The sequence below is a fragment of the Patella vulgata genome, chromosome 6, assembly GCF_932274485.2.
Source record: "Patella vulgata chromosome 6, xgPatVulg1.2, whole genome shotgun sequence".
Classification (NCBI taxonomy): Eukaryota; Metazoa; Mollusca; class Gastropoda; family Patellidae; genus Patella; species Patella vulgata.
This window is the reverse complement of record NC_065884.2, coordinates 64,017,235-64,035,146: the sequence shown is the minus strand read 5'-3', so window position 1 is coordinate 64,035,146 and position 17,912 is coordinate 64,017,235. Positions and strand designations below refer to the sequence as shown.

At 36.1% G+C, this 17,912-nt stretch overlaps 1 protein-coding gene across 2 annotated transcripts in view; it reads left to right on the top strand.

Moving 5' to 3' along the window:
* LOC126825659 (BCAS3 microtubule associated cell migration factor) overlaps positions 1–15,497 on the top strand; it is a 38,073-nt gene extending 22,576 nt beyond the window's left edge. For both annotated transcript variants that reach the window (XM_050555402.2, XM_050555401.2), the window contains 8 exons: positions 280–561; positions 1,100–1,259; positions 1,538–1,638; positions 2,044–2,144; positions 2,656–2,849; positions 4,387–4,511; positions 5,368–5,547; positions 11,155–15,497. In XM_050555402.2, coding sequence (XP_050411359.1) covers positions 280–561; positions 1,100–1,259; positions 1,538–1,638; positions 2,044–2,144; positions 2,656–2,849; positions 4,387–4,511; positions 5,368–5,547; positions 11,155–11,285 — 1,274 coding nt within the window. In that variant the 3' untranslated portion in view covers positions 11,286–15,497. The remainder of the gene's footprint in view (positions 1–279; positions 562–1,099; positions 1,260–1,537; positions 1,639–2,043; positions 2,145–2,655; positions 2,850–4,386; positions 4,512–5,367; positions 5,548–11,154) is intronic.
* The last annotated feature ends 2,415 nt before the right edge of the window (positions 15,498–17,912 follow it).

The window sequence follows — 17,912 nt, the reverse complement described above, 5'->3', positions numbered from 1 at the left end:
CTCAACCTAAACCAAGGCTGAACACAATGCAATCTGATTAAAACACGGATCCTATTTCGTTTCGTTTTTTATAGATCAAAATTTTGTTTACTTCACTACACTAGGATTTGGAAGACTTGTTATATAATTCGCATTCTGGTTTATGTGAGGGATAAGCCAATGAAATTTTCTGTTGTCGCGAGTTCTTGGCGTGCGGTGCACTGAACTGTGGGTAGACATTCGTATGTTATGTGTAAATTTTTTCAATGCAAGTGATTTTGTAATATTTATTTTGTACAGGTCACGAACATTATCCCAGTTTGATTCGGCAGAACGCTCTAAATAACAACATGGGTAATCCCCGACTTCCACCCTATCCACATCCTAGTAACGTATATCCTCTCGCCCAGCTTAAACAGCACCTGGCCCTCCCCGCTTTAACAAGTGGTATGAGCACAACTAGTAGACAGCAGAGTCCATCTCATTCAGCAGGGGGTACAGAGAATATCTTCAATGTATCAGCATATTTTGCTCCATCAAGACATTATGTTGCCTCATCAAATTTACCTGTTGATCGTAGAGGTGAGTACAAATATGAATTATAAAATTTGTCAGTGAAAAATTGTACCTGGGGAAACATTAAAAAATCCTGTATAAAAATAAGTCAGCCATCCATAAAAAAAAAATATAGGTCTGTAAAAGTCAGTCAAAATAAGTGGGCTGTAAAATGGAGTTACTTCCCCTATACCATGTTTGTGATATGTTATTAGTCCAGCTAGAAAAAAAAAGTAATGGCAAATGTGTTATATTATATTTCCTTTATTCTTCACACCAAATGCTTGTTTTGATGTTTGAAATCAATATTTTTAATGTTTTTCAAGTGTTGGATTACACATTATGTTAAATTTTTGCAGCATTTTCAGATTTCTAGATATTCTGAATCTTTTAAAATCAACTTTTTTCATTTTCTGTTTATTTCTGAACATTCGTTGATTTCATATTAAATATTACTTATTTGATTTAACAGAAATCAAATAACAATTATCAAATAATTAATTTGAATAGCATTGAAATATTATTTGAATATTTATAAATCCCGTTATATTATTCTTCATTGCAGAAGGTAAAAAGGTTGTAGATTCATTGTTTGTGATTGGTCAGAATGGAACATTGATAGAATATTCCCTGGAACCTCATCCTAAATTAACGACAGAGAAACCGACAGATGACTCTCCCCTTGATCTCACATGTACAGGAGTTATACAGTGGCAGTTACAAAGGTACGAGGCAAAAATTTACTTTTGAATTTGAAATAAGCTTAGTGAGCTATATTGGTTAATTTCAGCATTAGATACACAACTGGAATAACACACTATTTATGGATAACAATTACTATGGTTTATTTCATGGCGACGTTTCAACAAGATTTCACAAGTTGTTATCTAGCAGTGAAATAAATCATACTAATTGTTATCCATAAATTGTGTGTTATTCGATTATATTCCAAAAACTAAATGCCATTCAAAGAATAGATATACAACTCTACTTTTCCTTTCAGAGCCAAAAATTCCCAGGAAGTTAAAACACCATTACCTAGCAACAGTCCGTTACTATTAGCAACTGATGCTGTGATGACACAGCAACCAACACTTTCACCAGGTTAGTCCAATATTTTTATCCTTTTAAAATAACATCCTTTGTTTATTTTCGATGCAATGATGGAATGAAATGGCATTTAATGTCCTACTTTTCTGCACCAACGAGGCTGATGGAGACAGGCATATAGCATGCTATGATGGGGGGGGGTGCGTGGCCGAATGGTTAACTCGAATAGTTAATGGTCATGCAGGAGCTGCGGTGGCTCAGTGAGTTAACAATGAATTGAGTTAATTTCTAGTGAATTATGTTTATATCTTATAGATGAATTATGTTTGTATTTTATAGATGAATTACGTTTGTATCTTATAGATGAATTACGTTTGTATCTTATAGATGAATTATATTTGTATTTTATAGATGAATTACGTTTGTATCTTATAAATGAATTACGTTTGTATTTTATAGATGAATTAGCCCCAGTATCTCGTCATGGATCTAAAGATAGTTTATCATCAGATCATAGTAGTACGAGTAAAGATGATCTCGATACCCAATGGTTATCACAGGTAAATCGTTCATTTTATTCAACACAACTCTAATAGTTTGGTCTGTAGGTCCTTTATTGAACCCAACTGTAGGTCTTACTATTATTAGTTTGGGGCCTCTAGGTCTATTATTGAACACAACTGTAGGTCTTACTATATATGTTTGGGTTCTATAGGTCTTGCTGTATTAGTTTGGGAGCTGTAGGTCTTACTGTATTAGTTTGGGGGCTGTAGGTCTTATTGTTTTAGTTTGGGGCCTGTAGGTCTTACTGTATTAGTTTGGGGGCTATAGGCCTTGCTATATTAGTTTGGGGGCTATAGGTCTTGGTATTAATTTTATTGAACCCAACTGTAGGCCTTAGCATATTAGTTTTGGGGCTGTAAGTGTTACTGTATTAGTTGGGGGCTGTAGGTCTTACTGTATTAGTTTTGTGCTGGAGGCCTTACTATATTACCATAGAAGGAATCAATAATAATGCATATAGGTTCCATACTATTTAAATGCACAATTGTTGACTTCTTTATTTTACAGGTTGAGATAATCACACATGTGGGACCTCATCGGAGGTTGTGGATGGGTCCACAATTCTCGTTCAAAACTATCCAAAATGCTCAGAATACGACTGTTGTGTCATCGACATCATCGTCTTTATTTTCTGGCAGTCCTGATCTCCACAGCTCACCAATGGATATGTTTGTTGATGATTGTGATCTTGAGAGTCTCAAGTACGAAATGAACGTTTTTTTTGATACACTTTACTTTCCTCCGACTGTTTAACACACCTGTATGTGATATATAAATATGTATCTTGTTCCTTGATCTCTGGGGGGGTTGGATGGCTGAATGGTTAGCGTGCGCGCGCTGTATCATAAAGTCTGTCATTGAGTCGACTGGCGTGGTTTCGAATCCCCGGTTGTACGTGGCAAGAAGTAGGGTCGCCTGTCCAACCTCGTGGGTTTTCTCCGGGTCCTCCGGTTTCCTCCCACTGCTAAAGACCCCTACGCGCAAGCGAATTATGTAAATAAAATTAAACCATATGTTAGTCCCGAAATGACCTAGTTTGTGTCGAGTGGACGTTAAACCCCATTTCTCTCTCTCTCTCCCCTTGATCTCTGTGGGGTGGGTGGATAGCCGAATGGTTAGCCTGTGCGCTCTGTATCATAAGGTCTGTCATTGAGTCAGCTGGCGTGGTTTCGATTTGCCTGTCCAACCTTGTTGGTTTTCTCCGAGTCCTCATGTTTCCTCCCACTGCAAGCGAATTATTGAAATAAAATTGAACCATATGTTAGTCCCGAAATGACCTGTCTAGTGGACTTAAACTCTCTCTCTCTCTCTCTCTCTCTCTCTCTCTCTCTCTCCAACTCTCTTACCCCATCTCTATCTCCTCATGGAGGGGTTGGCCTTTTAAATCAAGTGGCGTGGTTTCAACTAGGAGTAGGGAGCCACGGTGGCTAGGTGGTTAAGACGCTGGCTCACTAGCCTGGAGGTCGGGTGTTCGATCCCTGCATTGGCCGAGAAAGTTCATCCAGATTTTCCGGCGTGGTTCCCCCTTGTCAGTGATGCAGGACGGAGGGCCTGACAAGGACAGCTGTCTAGTCCTTCGGATGAGACGAAAAACCGAGGTCCCGTGTATACATTGGAATGCACGTAAAAGATCCCTTGGCAGTTGGAATTCGATATAAGAGTAGGCGATAGTGCCGCTGCTCGGGCAAAATTTCCCTCATAGCACACTGTATGGCGTATGCCCGTCTTCATTAGCCCAGTATAGGAGCAGAACAGTAGGACGTTAAACTCCATTTCATTTCATTTCATTTCATTTCAACTAGGAGTAGGGTTGTCTGTCCAACCTCGTGGATTTTCTCTGGCTCATCTGGTATCCTCCCACTGCAAAAAAACACTCTGCATAATCAAATTATTGAAATAAAATTGAAATGACCTAGTTTGTATCAAGTAGATGTTAAACCCAATTTCTCCATCTCTCAGTTTATGTAGACTTTGTGTATATGACAGATGTGAACAGGAGTAGGACCACATTATAAAACAGGAGTAGGACCACATTATAAAACAGTATATTAATTGTTGGATATGGGGGCCATTTAGGGCAGAGATCTATTCTCAAAGTAGATAGCTCTCTGTGTGCAGAATGAGAGTAACACTTGAAAAAATCTGAGGGTTCTACTATACTCAGCCCACACTAGGATTTGAAACATGAGACATTCTGAGCGAGATTTCACTCGACTAATATGTTCCTTTCTATTTTAGGCTTCAACCAACACGATCTAGTCCTGTTGCTATGCCAACAGCTCGTCCTGCCTATAGAAGAGCATCTGCTACAGAATATGCTCATTCACCTAATCCTCATGTTTCTCCACTACTTATTGAAGCAGGTAAATCATCAATCTTAAAATATCGACGCGTAAATCTAATTTAGAAAATATAAACGGATAAATCGAAGTTGTATGATATTGACCTTTAAATCTCATCGTAAACTATTAAGAGGAAGGAAATCAAAATTATAAAATATCGACAGGTAAATCTTAAATTATAAAATATTGCCAGGTAAATCATAAAATATCAACAGGTAATTGATAAAATTTTGACAGGTAAGTCGTAGAATATTAACAGGTAACTCTAATCGTAAAATATCGACAGGTAAATGTGAATCGAAAAAATATAATCTGCAAAATTTAAAATAATATAATCCTTACCAGTGTGAAAATAATAAAAAATTTTGACAAGAAACACATTTTTGTGACCATAACTAGATTTTTGATCTACAACCCAAATACGATTTAATCCTACAGATCACCATGAAATTAAACATACATTATGCAAGAGGTAAATCGGCCTACTGCAGGTCTTTCTTTAGGCCTTAAATGTTATATAAATGATTAATTGGACATTAATTAACTTATCCAGACCATAATCAACTCGCAATGTTATCACAAGCCTCTCTCCCTTACTGGATTAGGATCTGATTTGCTGCTCAACTTTCATTCATGATTAAATCATGAAATGGATAATCGAGACTATGTTTTTTATGTACCGACTTTAGTAATGATGATCGAGGCTAGGCCGAAAATTCAATCACTAAATTCTCAGTTCAGTGTGGATCAATTTTACTGAAATTTTCTGCAAATACCCTTTACATTATCTAGTTTTGAACTATTATAGTGAGAACTGCCAGCTCTGTATCTTCTCCTCGATAATGTATCTTTAATGCTACTTATCTTGATATTGTAGGCAGTTTCGACCAGTCACCTAATCTGAATGATGTGTTATGTGATTGGGCGGAGTCTAGTATGTCAAGACAGCCCCGTAGTAGTGAAGAAGAAGAAGATCGACTGAGAGAAACTTTAGCTGATGCGATGGTGGAATCTCCGTTAAAAGATTGTGGACCAACTAGTATTATCATGAGAGAAGGTAAAATATCACTTGTTTAATTGTGGTTAGAGAATATTTAAACACATATACTGACCAATAAATCTTAAAACCAAGCCTTGAAAACAGACCACCTATAACAGACACTCCATGCACAAATTCAGGTTTTGTCAGGCAGTAGTTTCTCTTTTTTTTTTTGAGCGTTTTTATTGATTATTTTCTTACATGTCTGAAGCAAAATTCAAAATGGCAGGTAGCAGTTAAATAATACCCGTTATTTTGTTAGATACTAGTAAAACCACTGAGTCTGTTTAGGTGTTAGAGTTGATATAGGATACAGCTGACCAAATATTTCTACGCCGTCGCCCACGAACGTAGGGCGAAAGTTATTTTTAGTTTCTGTCCCGTTCCCTTTTTCCCCCTTTTGCATGGCGATTTTTGTTGACTTTTTGATGTAGAATCGAAGAAAAGGGTTTGAAAATACATTTTCTGCCAGGTTTTGGTGAATATTCATGATTTTGAGGCGGAAGGATACAAGGGTTGAGAGGTTGGTTAGGTTGAAATGTAGGGTGGAAAATTGCATGTTTAATTGTCTCTACTTCCAGCTTGTGTGTCTCAAGTTTTTCAGGGTGAACCTCATACATGCTATTTGACAAGAGTTTGCCACATGTTGCTCCATCTGTGGTAGAAAGCATTCTACCCAACGAAAATTTTGGAAAAAGTTAGAGCCGGTCTAAGAGACAAGATGGAGAAATTATTAGTGATCTGTGGCCGTCTAACAGTTGGTTTAGGTGGCAAAGTTGTCTATCATTGGGTTTAAGTGGCAGAGTTGTCTAACAGAAGGGTTAAGTGGCAGAGTTGTCTAACAGAAGGGTTTAGGTGGCAGGTTGGTTTAACAGAGTTTGGGTGGCAGAGTAGTCTTACAGAGGGTTAAGGTGGCAATATGGTCTAACAGAGGGTTGCCTAACTAAAAGTAGCTTGTCCTGTTTCCTCCCACTGCTAAAAACCCTTGCACATATACTAACTAATATATTGAGATATGTATTAGTCTTGAAATGACCTAGTTAGAGTTTAGTGGTATTAATCTCTCTCTCTCTCTCTCTCTCTCTCTCTCTCTCTCTCTCTCTCTCTCTCTCTCTCTCTCTCTCCTCCCCTCCCCTCCCCTCCCCAGCTCTTTCACCATACAAACATGTAGTTGGGAATTTTAATAATTATGCGATATTAATTTTATTATTAACTGATGGCTTCTTGTGACATCTATAGATGTTGACAAGCTGAACGGCTGTCAGGTGTAAAATGATGTTTGAAATGTCTTTACAACGACTTTAAGAATTATTTCAACAAAAAGTCAAGATGGTCTGAGAGATAAAACCATCCATAATAATACTATTCATAATAAATACCATTCATAAAAGTGAAATTATCTTATTTCTGACCATTTACAATGTCAAGTCTTAGATGTTATATAGAAATAACCATCTATGTATGACTGTCACACCTGAGTGGGTGTGGTCATCTGATTGTTTACCTGTCGACAATTTACCTGTTGAATGTAATGATAATTACAGGTGATTTGTGTAGGTGACTTTATTCATTTTAAAAGGTAACAAGTTTCCCTACATAGAAACAGTTAATTAAGATGGTGAGAAATTGTCAGTGGTAGAGTTGTTTGAAAAGTAGCGTTCTCTAAATTTCCTTGTGTGACTCCCTGCAAATGAATATTTTTTTTGTGAATACTACACGGACAATATCGGTCTACAGTAAAAAAAAGTTCACTTGTAGCATATGTCCGTCTAAATTAACCGGGTTTGTATAGAAATGTAGGACATTAAAGGAGGCAAGTCTCTAACTCAATATCATCCACAGTCTTCGCCATTGATGTTATTACCTTACCGTGAAAAGATGGGCTTCTGATATCCAATATTTAAGACAAAATGAAAATTTTAAAATTGGCATACCCCTTTCAAGCACCATTTGTAATGAAACCACCTGATGAACACCAAAGAATACTACCGGTGTAGACTGGAATAACCAGACACCAAAGACTGCCATTCAATTTGGACTGATTAGAAATTACAGTAGAAACAGAAATGATTGAATGTAAATCAGTTTATATACATTCATATTACATTATTATATGTCTAGTCGTTCGGATTTGACGAAAAACCGAGGTTCTTCGTATACATTGGCATGCACGTAAAGTTCCCTTGGCAGTTGAAATTCGAGATAAGAGTAGGCCATAGTGCTGCTGTCCGGACAAAATTTCCCTCATAGCAAACTGTCTGGCATATGCCCGTCTTCCTTAGCCCAGTTGGAGCAGAACAGTAGGACGTTAAACCCCATTTCATTTCATTTTGCCAAAGATTTAGCTTCTTTAAATTCCATTTGATTTACTTTTATTAATGTATACAATGTAAATAGAAGTCAACTCAGTGAAGCATGTAAAAAGCGAGGACATTTTGAAGTGATTTGTAAGGTAATTAGTGTTGACGAGTTTGGTGTCGGATTGTCAATAGTAATGATTTTATTGATAATATAGAAAAAGTAAAACTGATCACCTGCTGTGATAATTTTTTGGACAGAATATGTTTGATTGTGGACATGGGTTGACCTAGTCATGTCTAGTTTAGATAGAAGGACGGGATTAACCCCTATAGAAAAGGTTTTTTTGTATTTCTAGGAATAGAAAGACTATTATTAAATGTGGTAGTTACTCTAATAAACACACACCAATAAATTATATTTGACTAAACTTGCCCCTTTCATAATTATTTAGTGAAATATTTCTTTATTTTGATGTTAAAATATGAGTTAATAATTGAATGGGGCTTAATATTTTGTGAAAACAGTAGACCCAGGGAAATTATATTTTACTACAAAGTAACAAACTCTCCTTTTTTATGTTAAATTATGAGTTATTAATTAATGGGGTTTAATATTTTGTCAAAACAATACTTCGGTTGTAGGGTCGCTTGTCCAACCTCGTGGGTTTTCTCCGGCACTCCGGTTTCCTCCTACTGCTAAAGACCCTGACGCAGTTTGTGTCGAGTGGACATTAAACCATATTTTTCTCTCATTTCCTTTACTTTTCTATCCATGAGGGTGTGTGGGGGTGGATGGCTGAATGGTTAGCATGTGCGCACTGTATCATAAAATCTGTCATTGAGTCAACTGGTGTGGTTTTAATTCCCCGTTTGTACGTGACAAGGAGTAGGGTCGCCTGTCCAACCTCATGGGTTTTCTCCGGGTCCTCTGGTTTCCTCCCACTGCTAAAGACCCCTTCGTGCAAGCTAATAATGAAAATAAAATTGAACCATGTTAGTCCCAAAATGACCAAGTGTGTGTCGAGTGGACATTAAACCCTATTATTCTCTCTAATTTCCTTTTCTATCCATGGTGTGTCGATATATCGAGTACTTTACGGTAAATATATTCCACCTAGTGGAAGAGAATGGGCAGGTCAACAACCAGTTGTACTAACGTATCCAACTAGAATAACCTTTTACCTTTTATCGACAAAACATAGAAAATATGTTGAAGATTTTATCATCTCTACAAACACCATACTGAATTATCCTGTCATATTCTCTCTCTCTGTCGCTGGCACTAATAACGAAGTGTCAAAAACTTTCATAAAACCCACTGACTTTTACCCCCTGCCTACTCTATAGTCGAGAGTTTCATTGTTATACAATCAGGAAGTTATTTATCTGTGATTAGAGTTTAAATAAAGTTAGATCTAGAAGTTTGATATTATTCACCAGGTCTCTGAAGATTTATTAAGATGTCAGAAATTATCCGACTTATTGAATAGTAATCGCTGGTTGTATAGTCGAGTTACACTCCCCCCGTTTTTCTCAGTTCATTTGTTGATACTTCTAAACTGTGAGAAGAATCTTTAATTTCTTGACCTTTTTAACCTTTTCATATTACCTTTTCTTAAAGACTTGAAAATGTTTTGGGTGGAGTCAAGTTTGGAAACGAATATTATAAAAATCAAATATTTGTACGAGGTCATGAAATGTTATAGGTTGACCCACCTTTAAGAACAAATATTTTAAAAATCAAATGTACATTTTAAAATTCTGAAACGTTATTAATTGACTCAAGTTTGAAAGGAAAAACCGAAATTGTGTTGTTTTAAGTCCTGGAACGTTATTAGATTATTGGACTTATTAAACACTCCCCCCCTCTAACTGAGAAATAAAGTGTTCGGATAAATTAAAAAAACGTTCCATTCGGTTATAAAGTATTTATAGAAATAAGAGTAGACTGTAGCGCCACTGTCCGGGGCAACATTTCACTCATACTGCCTGGTGTAGTGGCTCTTTCGTAGCCCAGATGGAGCAGAAAAACATCAAGACGTCCTCAGTTCATGAAATGAAATAAAATGTTGATCGAGCGAGAAACCATTCGCTTGAACCTTTCATTAATCTGCTATTATGACGAGTTGATGTTATTAGTAATAACGCATGTCCATGCAGGGATTATAAAACAAAATACACAATTAATGAGATCCCAGGTGATACCTGAGTTAAACATGCTGTGACAGAATATCACAAATATCATAATTAGTACAGATTATACTCTCTTAATTATTGCCCTATTCTACAAATATTAGCTCACATAATTTACATTGTATTTCTGTTCTGCTCCAGTGATAAGCTGACAACTTTCACATTTTTAAAGACCGTAGGATGTTTGTAGTTTATAAACAGTACAGATTCAAATGGAGGTGGATCTTATTGTGCTTCAGGTCCTCATTTTTAAAAACGAAATATTAAACAATGGAATAAATTAGTCAATGGTGAATTAGAACAATTTTTGATGTTGTTGATTATTACTATGTAGGCTGTTAAACCACATTTTATTTAGGTAGTGGCTATTGTTACGACGAGTCATAATAATAGTCCTCAGGCTATTGTTACGACAATGCTTTCAGAGCCCTGCATTGGCAAAGTTTAGAACAAATTCCAAAATGGCTGCCAATCTCCCCAACACCAGCTTTGAAAAAGGAGCAGTATTTTCAACGTTTTCAGAACTGAAGGCAGCAATTTAGAGATGGGAAGGGTTAGGGTTAGGACTATTTTTACGACTATTCAGTTTTTAACTTCGCCAATGGAGGGCTCTGAAAACATTGTCGTAACAATAGCCTGAGGACTATTTTTACGACTTGTCGTAACAATAGCCACTGCCTTTTATTTAACATTGGGATCTGTGATGACTCGGTGAGTAAGATATGGCCTCGCTAATCTTAAGGTCTCGTGTTCGATCCCGGTGTTGGTCAAGAAAGTTCATCAGGATTTTCTGTAGTGGTTCCCCCTTGTCACTGGTGCAGCACAGGGGGCCTGGAAAGGGACAACGTATAGTCGTTAGGATGGGACAAAAATCTGAGATCCCATGTACACATTGACGTCCATTGAAACGAACCATTGGCAGTTGGAATTCAATATAAGAGTAGGTCTCAACACTGCTTTCCGGACAAAATTTCCCTCATAACGCACTGTATCCCAACCGGAGCAGAACAGGATGTTAAACATTTAATATTGTGGGAACCTTTCTGGATAGATCCGGTGACTCGTTGCCTGCCAACATGTCTTGAAGAGAGATGAAAATGTTCAAAATAAAATAATTTGTTGTATTTTTCAGATGTTTTCCACCATGGTAGTAACGAAACATTGAGTACCAGTTCTGGATCTAGTGGCAGTAATCTACCGTCACGTGGTAACGATGACTCCGTCTTCTCCAGTGCGGTTGGAGGATCCGATCTCGTCGGATGAGGATCAAAGGTGGAAATGACAGTCTCCACATAAATCCGAGCTTGGTTGAATTGTAATAACCACATCATCAATTCCTAACAAAATCAACCTCAAGTTGGGTGACATGACTGACATGAGATTCAGTCATGTCTAGATGCCATCTTTGTTTTAGTCACTTCTCAAACTAGTGGGCTTTTTACAAAATCCAGTGTTTGGCCCACTCTTTGTAGAAAAATATTTTATTTAATTCAAATACTAAAATTTTAAAAATCTATTTTATCAGAATGAATGTATTGCAGTAATAATTTGGGTCACAGACCAATAATTACAAGATTGAATCAATTAGAATATATGTTATGCACAATTTTACTATTTTAAACTATTTTAATTCATGACATTCATTACATAATTATTAGCCATTGATATTTTATATTGCCTATAGAAGTTCAGATTTATATATGAGAAAAAGGTTGAAATATGCATACCATAGTCCACCATACTTGATACCACTTTGCATTTGAATAGTTCACATAGTATGTTTACTATTCTAGAAAACCTGATACCACTTCTCTTTGAATAGTTCCAAAGTATGTTTACCATTTGAATAATTCATATAGTATGTTTACCATTTGAATAATTCACATAGTATGTTTACCATTTGAATAGTTCACATAGTTTGCTTACCGTTTGAATAGTTCACACTGTATGTTTACCATTTGAATAGTTCACATAGTATTTTTAACATTTGAATAGGTCACATAGTATGTTTACCATTTGAATAGTTCACATAGTATGCTTACTCTTTCTTGAACACTTGGTACCACTTCATATAGCAGGATTACCCTTAATAGAACACCTCATACCACTTCTCATTTGAGAGTTCTTAAAGCATGGTTACCCTTAGAACACCTGATGCTACTTCTCTTTCGAAGAGTTCACATAGTATTGCTTACTCTTTCAAAGAGTTCACATTATTAACAAAGTTATGTGTCTTGTACATAATAATATGTGAAAAAAAATATTAATAGGGTTAGGTATTTGTCTTGAACGTAATGACAACAAAATATGTAAAAATGACAAAATATTTGCAAGAAATAAATCTGGTATGTGTTCTTTCTTAAAGATACATTATGGGAGATTATATAACGAGTTGGCAGTTCTCACTATAATAGTTAAAACTAGATAATGTAAAGGCAATTTGCTGAAAATTTCAGTCAAATTGATTCATTATGAACCAAGAAATAAGCGAACGAAAGTTCTGCATAGCCTCGGTCATCATTACTAAAGTCGGTACGACAAAAATCATAGTCTCGATTATCCATTTAATCGTTAAATCGAGAAGGAAAGTTATGCAGCAAATCAGATCATAATCCAACAATTATCGCAGACTAGCGTTGACATCGAGAGTTGATTATGGTCTGGATATGTTAATGAATGTCTAATTAATAATTTAGATAACATTTCAGGCCTAAAGAAAGACCTACAATAGGCAGATTTAGCTCTTGCATAATGTATGTTTAAATAAATACAACAAAAATTTATTTCATTGTTTATTAGTTGATTGTAACTATAACATTGAATTTTATACTGATAATCTGCAATGTTGGGTTTCCATTGTCAAATTTAACCAGAAACTAGGTAATGTTCATATTCTTAGGAAGATGCTTTAAAAAGAAATTCTTAGGCTCAGCCAATTCAATAAAATTAGAAATCTATGAGTGGCCAATTCAAGTTACAATCCATATGAAACTTTAGACAATTGCGCCTCGGTTGACACACTTCGCAATTTGATATCATAGAAACATATTTATGTATTTTTGATATAACATAACATTTCCAATATTTGCTGCTATGACGTCATGGTCCGTTCCATGTCCTTGTTTATCAAAAAGTTAATCTGGATAAAGTTGGTGATGTAAATCTATGGAAACATTTAGGCGACTTCCAACTTCAGTGTTTAATTCAATAGTTACCCAGCATGCTTCCCATAATATATGGAGCGCTAACTACTATGTTAAATATGTTATGGCCAATTCCGGAGGACATTAGGCTAATTGTGAATACCATTTCCATATGAAAAATTCATCTACCCTAATTCTTATTGTGTCTAATTGTGGTAGGAATTTTATGAACTTACCATCCAGCCAGAAAATAGACTTAGACCAACAGAAAGGTCATGGTCATTATTCTATATTGAATTTATTTATTAAGAAGTTGAACAAACATAAACTTACCTATTATTTTGATTGTATATAGATTTCAATTTGTTTTTCAATTTTACTTATATTCTTAAAATGTATATAAATATGTATAATGTTTTATTATGTCATTACATTGCCTGGCAACCTATATTCTATTTTCTTGTTATAATGTCATTTCTCTGTCTGTTTTTCAAACTGCCTATTTCTTAGTCTCATCTCATGGGGTATTTTCAAAATGGCACACCCAGACTAAAAAGAACAGACAAAACCAAACCAAAAATATTTTTTTTGTAAATTAAATTTCAATGAAATAATAAGCTGATTCTTTTGTCTAATTTTTCTTATTTATGTTATAAAGTCATTTGAGGGATTTTGTGAAAGCTGAATCTCGTAAGGAAATGCCAGTCCAAATGTGGCTCAATTCCATTCATTATTTAGAAAGATGTAATGAATTTAAATTCTGTCAACATTCGACGTCCACTGTAGACGATATAAACGGGTGATTGTCAAATTAAATGTTAAACAGGCATTATGTAAGATTTAGATAAAGAGCAGTATTTCTTAAAATTTCGATTGTTCGATTGTATCTTAGTTTAAGTTTTCGTGAATAAGGGCCCTGGCCATTCTCGCTATAATATTTCATTCAAATTACGTTATTTTGAGCAAAGTAATCAGTGGTCGTAGTTTTGACAAGCTGTGTGTATTTTGGCCGTACTGGTCATTCGAGTCTAGCCTCGTTTCTCCATTTTTAAATTAAATCATTAAATGGCCGTCCCGTTCTAATCAACTTAAAATCGGAGCCGTCCGATGGCATCGAGAGTTGATTCCTGCAGTAGGCAGATTTAGCGGTTACATAATGCCTGTTTAAATAACGAATATGAGTATATTTTAGCGTAGGCGTAGTATATATTTCCTATTTTCCGAAAATACAAATGCTGCACAGAGATATTGTTGTAGGCCGTTTAATGAATGGAGTTCGCACACAGTTTTAAAATGTATTTTATGTTTGAAATGCGCTTCCATTTTGTGTTTTAATACAACATTTAAATTATTTAACACAAATTACTGGATTTATTACATGCAACGTTTGGCCGAGGATGCTATCATCCTTATCAACCATTTGCTTGATAAAGACGAGAGTATCCTCTTCGAAATTGCTTGCTAAAGACGGGGTATCCATGTCGAAACGTTGCATAGTAAGAAATTGCGTAATTGTGTTTTCATAAAAAGTGTAGGCTGAACATAGATGACTTTATACGCACAACGGTATCATACCGTGGACATTATAAGGTCCATGGTCATACAAGACACACTATCAAATCTTTTGGTATCGACTATCTTGGAAATAACGTTACCCGTTATATTTACTACTCGAAAACTCGAGTTTCAAAATAACTTTAGAGCTTCAAAATTGAAACTAAGTTTCGAGCTTCAAGATTCGAAATGTTGTTTCTAGCTTCAAGATTCGAAATATTGGTAAATGTACTGTACTCCATACACGGTGCGTGTTGGCGCATGCACTGTAGTGTAAATGTCTTGTTCAGTGCGTGTTGGTATATCTATGACAATAACCTGCTCTATTGGGTGCGTGTTAGTATATGTATATGACCTGTCTCGTTTAATGCGTGTTGGTATATGTACTGCAATGACCTGCCCCGTTTGATGCGTGTTGCTATATGTACTGTAATGACCTGCCCCGTTATACCCCGCAGAACGACCGACACCTCGTTACGGTAAAATGACACTTTTATTATTATGATGCCTATGTGTGATGAAGACGGCGATGATTATGGTGACCGTGGCATTCATAGGATGTCCAGTTACATTTGAAACCTGTCGGAACAGTGCGCGGTATTGGAATAGGCAATAATCGGACCAGTATTTCGTCGGAATAATAACCAACATGATCTTGCTTTTTTAGGATAATTTTTCTTGTACGGTAGATCTAAGCCTGCCTTTTGATATTATATTTGAAATAAAAACGGTTGTTTAATTATTATTATTCAAATTTAATAAAATCCTGTGATACACATATTTTCTAGTTATTCTGTGTTATAATCCCCGATTGTACGTGACCAGGAGTAGGGTCGCCTATACAACCTCGGGGGTTTTCTCCGGTTTCCACCCACTACTAAAGACACGCGCTAGAAAATTATGGAAATAAAATTGAACCATATGTTAGTCCCAAAATGTCCTAGTTTGCGTCGAGAGGACGTTAAACACACACTCTCTCTCTCTCTCTCTCTCTCTCTCTCTCTCTCGGTATTTACAAAAATATGAATAATTTGTGAGGAATATAATTGTAACAACCTTTCAAATCTGGATACAAGCACTAAATTGTTTGTAGGCCCTATCGGTGTCTGTTTAAGATGTAATACGTAAGATTTAGACAAAGACCTGGACTTTCATGCTATAATAGTTAAAAAAAATGTTAAATCCAAAATGAATATACTGAAAATTTCATTCAAATTGCTTTATTCTGATCGAATTTATCACTGTTTGTAGCTTTAACGGTACTTGTTATTCGAGACATAGCCTCGCTCCGCCATTGTTCAATTGAATTAAATTATTCCGTTTAAATGTCCGCCATCTGATGGTCTGAGAGTTGATCACAGGCTTGCCAAATGAATAAGTGTGTAAATAATAGTTTATATAACATTTGAAGCCAAAATAGGAAGATTTAGCTCTTACATAATGCATCCTTAAGATAATCCTGTTAGCCATTTGCATTTCCAATATGGCCGTCATTTTCCAAGATGTCTGCCATTTTCTTTCCCGGTATTTCACCCACTAGACCAGTGATTCTCAACCACAGTTGTGCCGCGAGATCTTCCTAAGTGTGCCGCGAAATTTCGAACGGCACACCAAGAAAATGTGCAAAACCACGTGATCCCAATTGAGTATTCACTGGTGTCTACTGATAAGTTCATAGCTGTGTTTTTCTTTATTTAGTTTGAGTCATTCTTTGTTTCTATGACTAGTCTCTGTGTACGGTTGAATTCCGTCTGACTTACCATGTTTTTATTTTGCAAAATTCAGGTGTGCTGCAATTAGCCAGATGTGCCGCTATTTTTTTCATGTGTTCGAATGGGTGCCGTTGGCAAAAAAAGGTTGAGAACCACTGCACTAGACCGATGGAGAGGATTTTGATATGTATTCTTTTGTTTTTGATACTTGAATCAACATTTGACCGATTTCTCTTATATTAAAATTATGCAGTTATCTGCTGCAATGAATTGTATCCAACATCTGATGCCAGATATAAAGTGATAAAAGTGTATTTAAATATGTACAGGTCGCGGTGGACACGTGGGTGGTATACCTATATACTAGAATATAGATACACATAAGTATTTATCAAGTAGGAGACCAGTGAGAAGTTTATTGCCTATTAATAAACTTATATCACGTTTTGAAGTACCACAGGGACACTTTGTTAATAGTCACCGTCTTCCAGTCTTTTAGAAATTTGTTCATAAACACACCATGAACAAAGTCTGTGATGTGCAGCATTAACCAGGCCGAGTGTAAAGTATGCCACCTTTGAACGGCTGTAATACGATACATTTAGGCGAACACCTTATTAATTTCTTTTACAAAATTATAATATCCACTTAACAACTTATCTAGGATGTATGAGGTATTTGTTTATTGGTTCGATGTATAGAGAAAAATTGTTAATTATCTCCCCTTTGTCATAACCCACACATTAAATATCACACCCCACGTGGTTTAGTCTCCCACAAATATAAGTATAAAGTTTATAACGAGTCATAAAAATATACAGGTATTTATAATCTATACCTGACTCACCGATGTATTGTTACCTTGACAGAGATGCGGTGGCAAAGTGAATAAAACGTTGTTTAGCTATATTGGAGTCTAAAAGGAGGCCCCGTGTCCGATCCCAGCATTGGTCGAAAGAGTTCATCGGGATTTCCCGGCGTGGTCCCCCTTTTCAGTGGTGGAGGACGGAGGGCCTGGCAAAGGACAACGGATGGGACGAAAATCCGATGTGTACGTAAAAGAACTCAAATTTCCTCCATTCTGATTGTCTTAAAGTATGGCCGGATGGACAATAAACTACCTTTGTTCTAGCAAGGCGAATAAACCCGTATAAATATTGCAGTGCACTTTTTTTCATTTTCGTGCTCAATGGTCTTCCTCATCTCAAGTCTTTATTCACAAATATCATCAAACGATTTTGCTTAAATGACCATCACACCATTTCAAACTTCATTTTATATCCGCCTGCAATAGACAAAATAGTAGAACATATGCCATAAATTGGTTAAAACCATTTTCAGGTATCCTAAATTACCCATGACTCAATCTGATTAAATTACAGATCTATGTTTCATTTCGTTTTTTTTATACTTTCGATGGCCTACACTACATTACATGAAGATCTGACCGGTTCTAGTGGAAGTCGCGTCAGGGGTCGTAC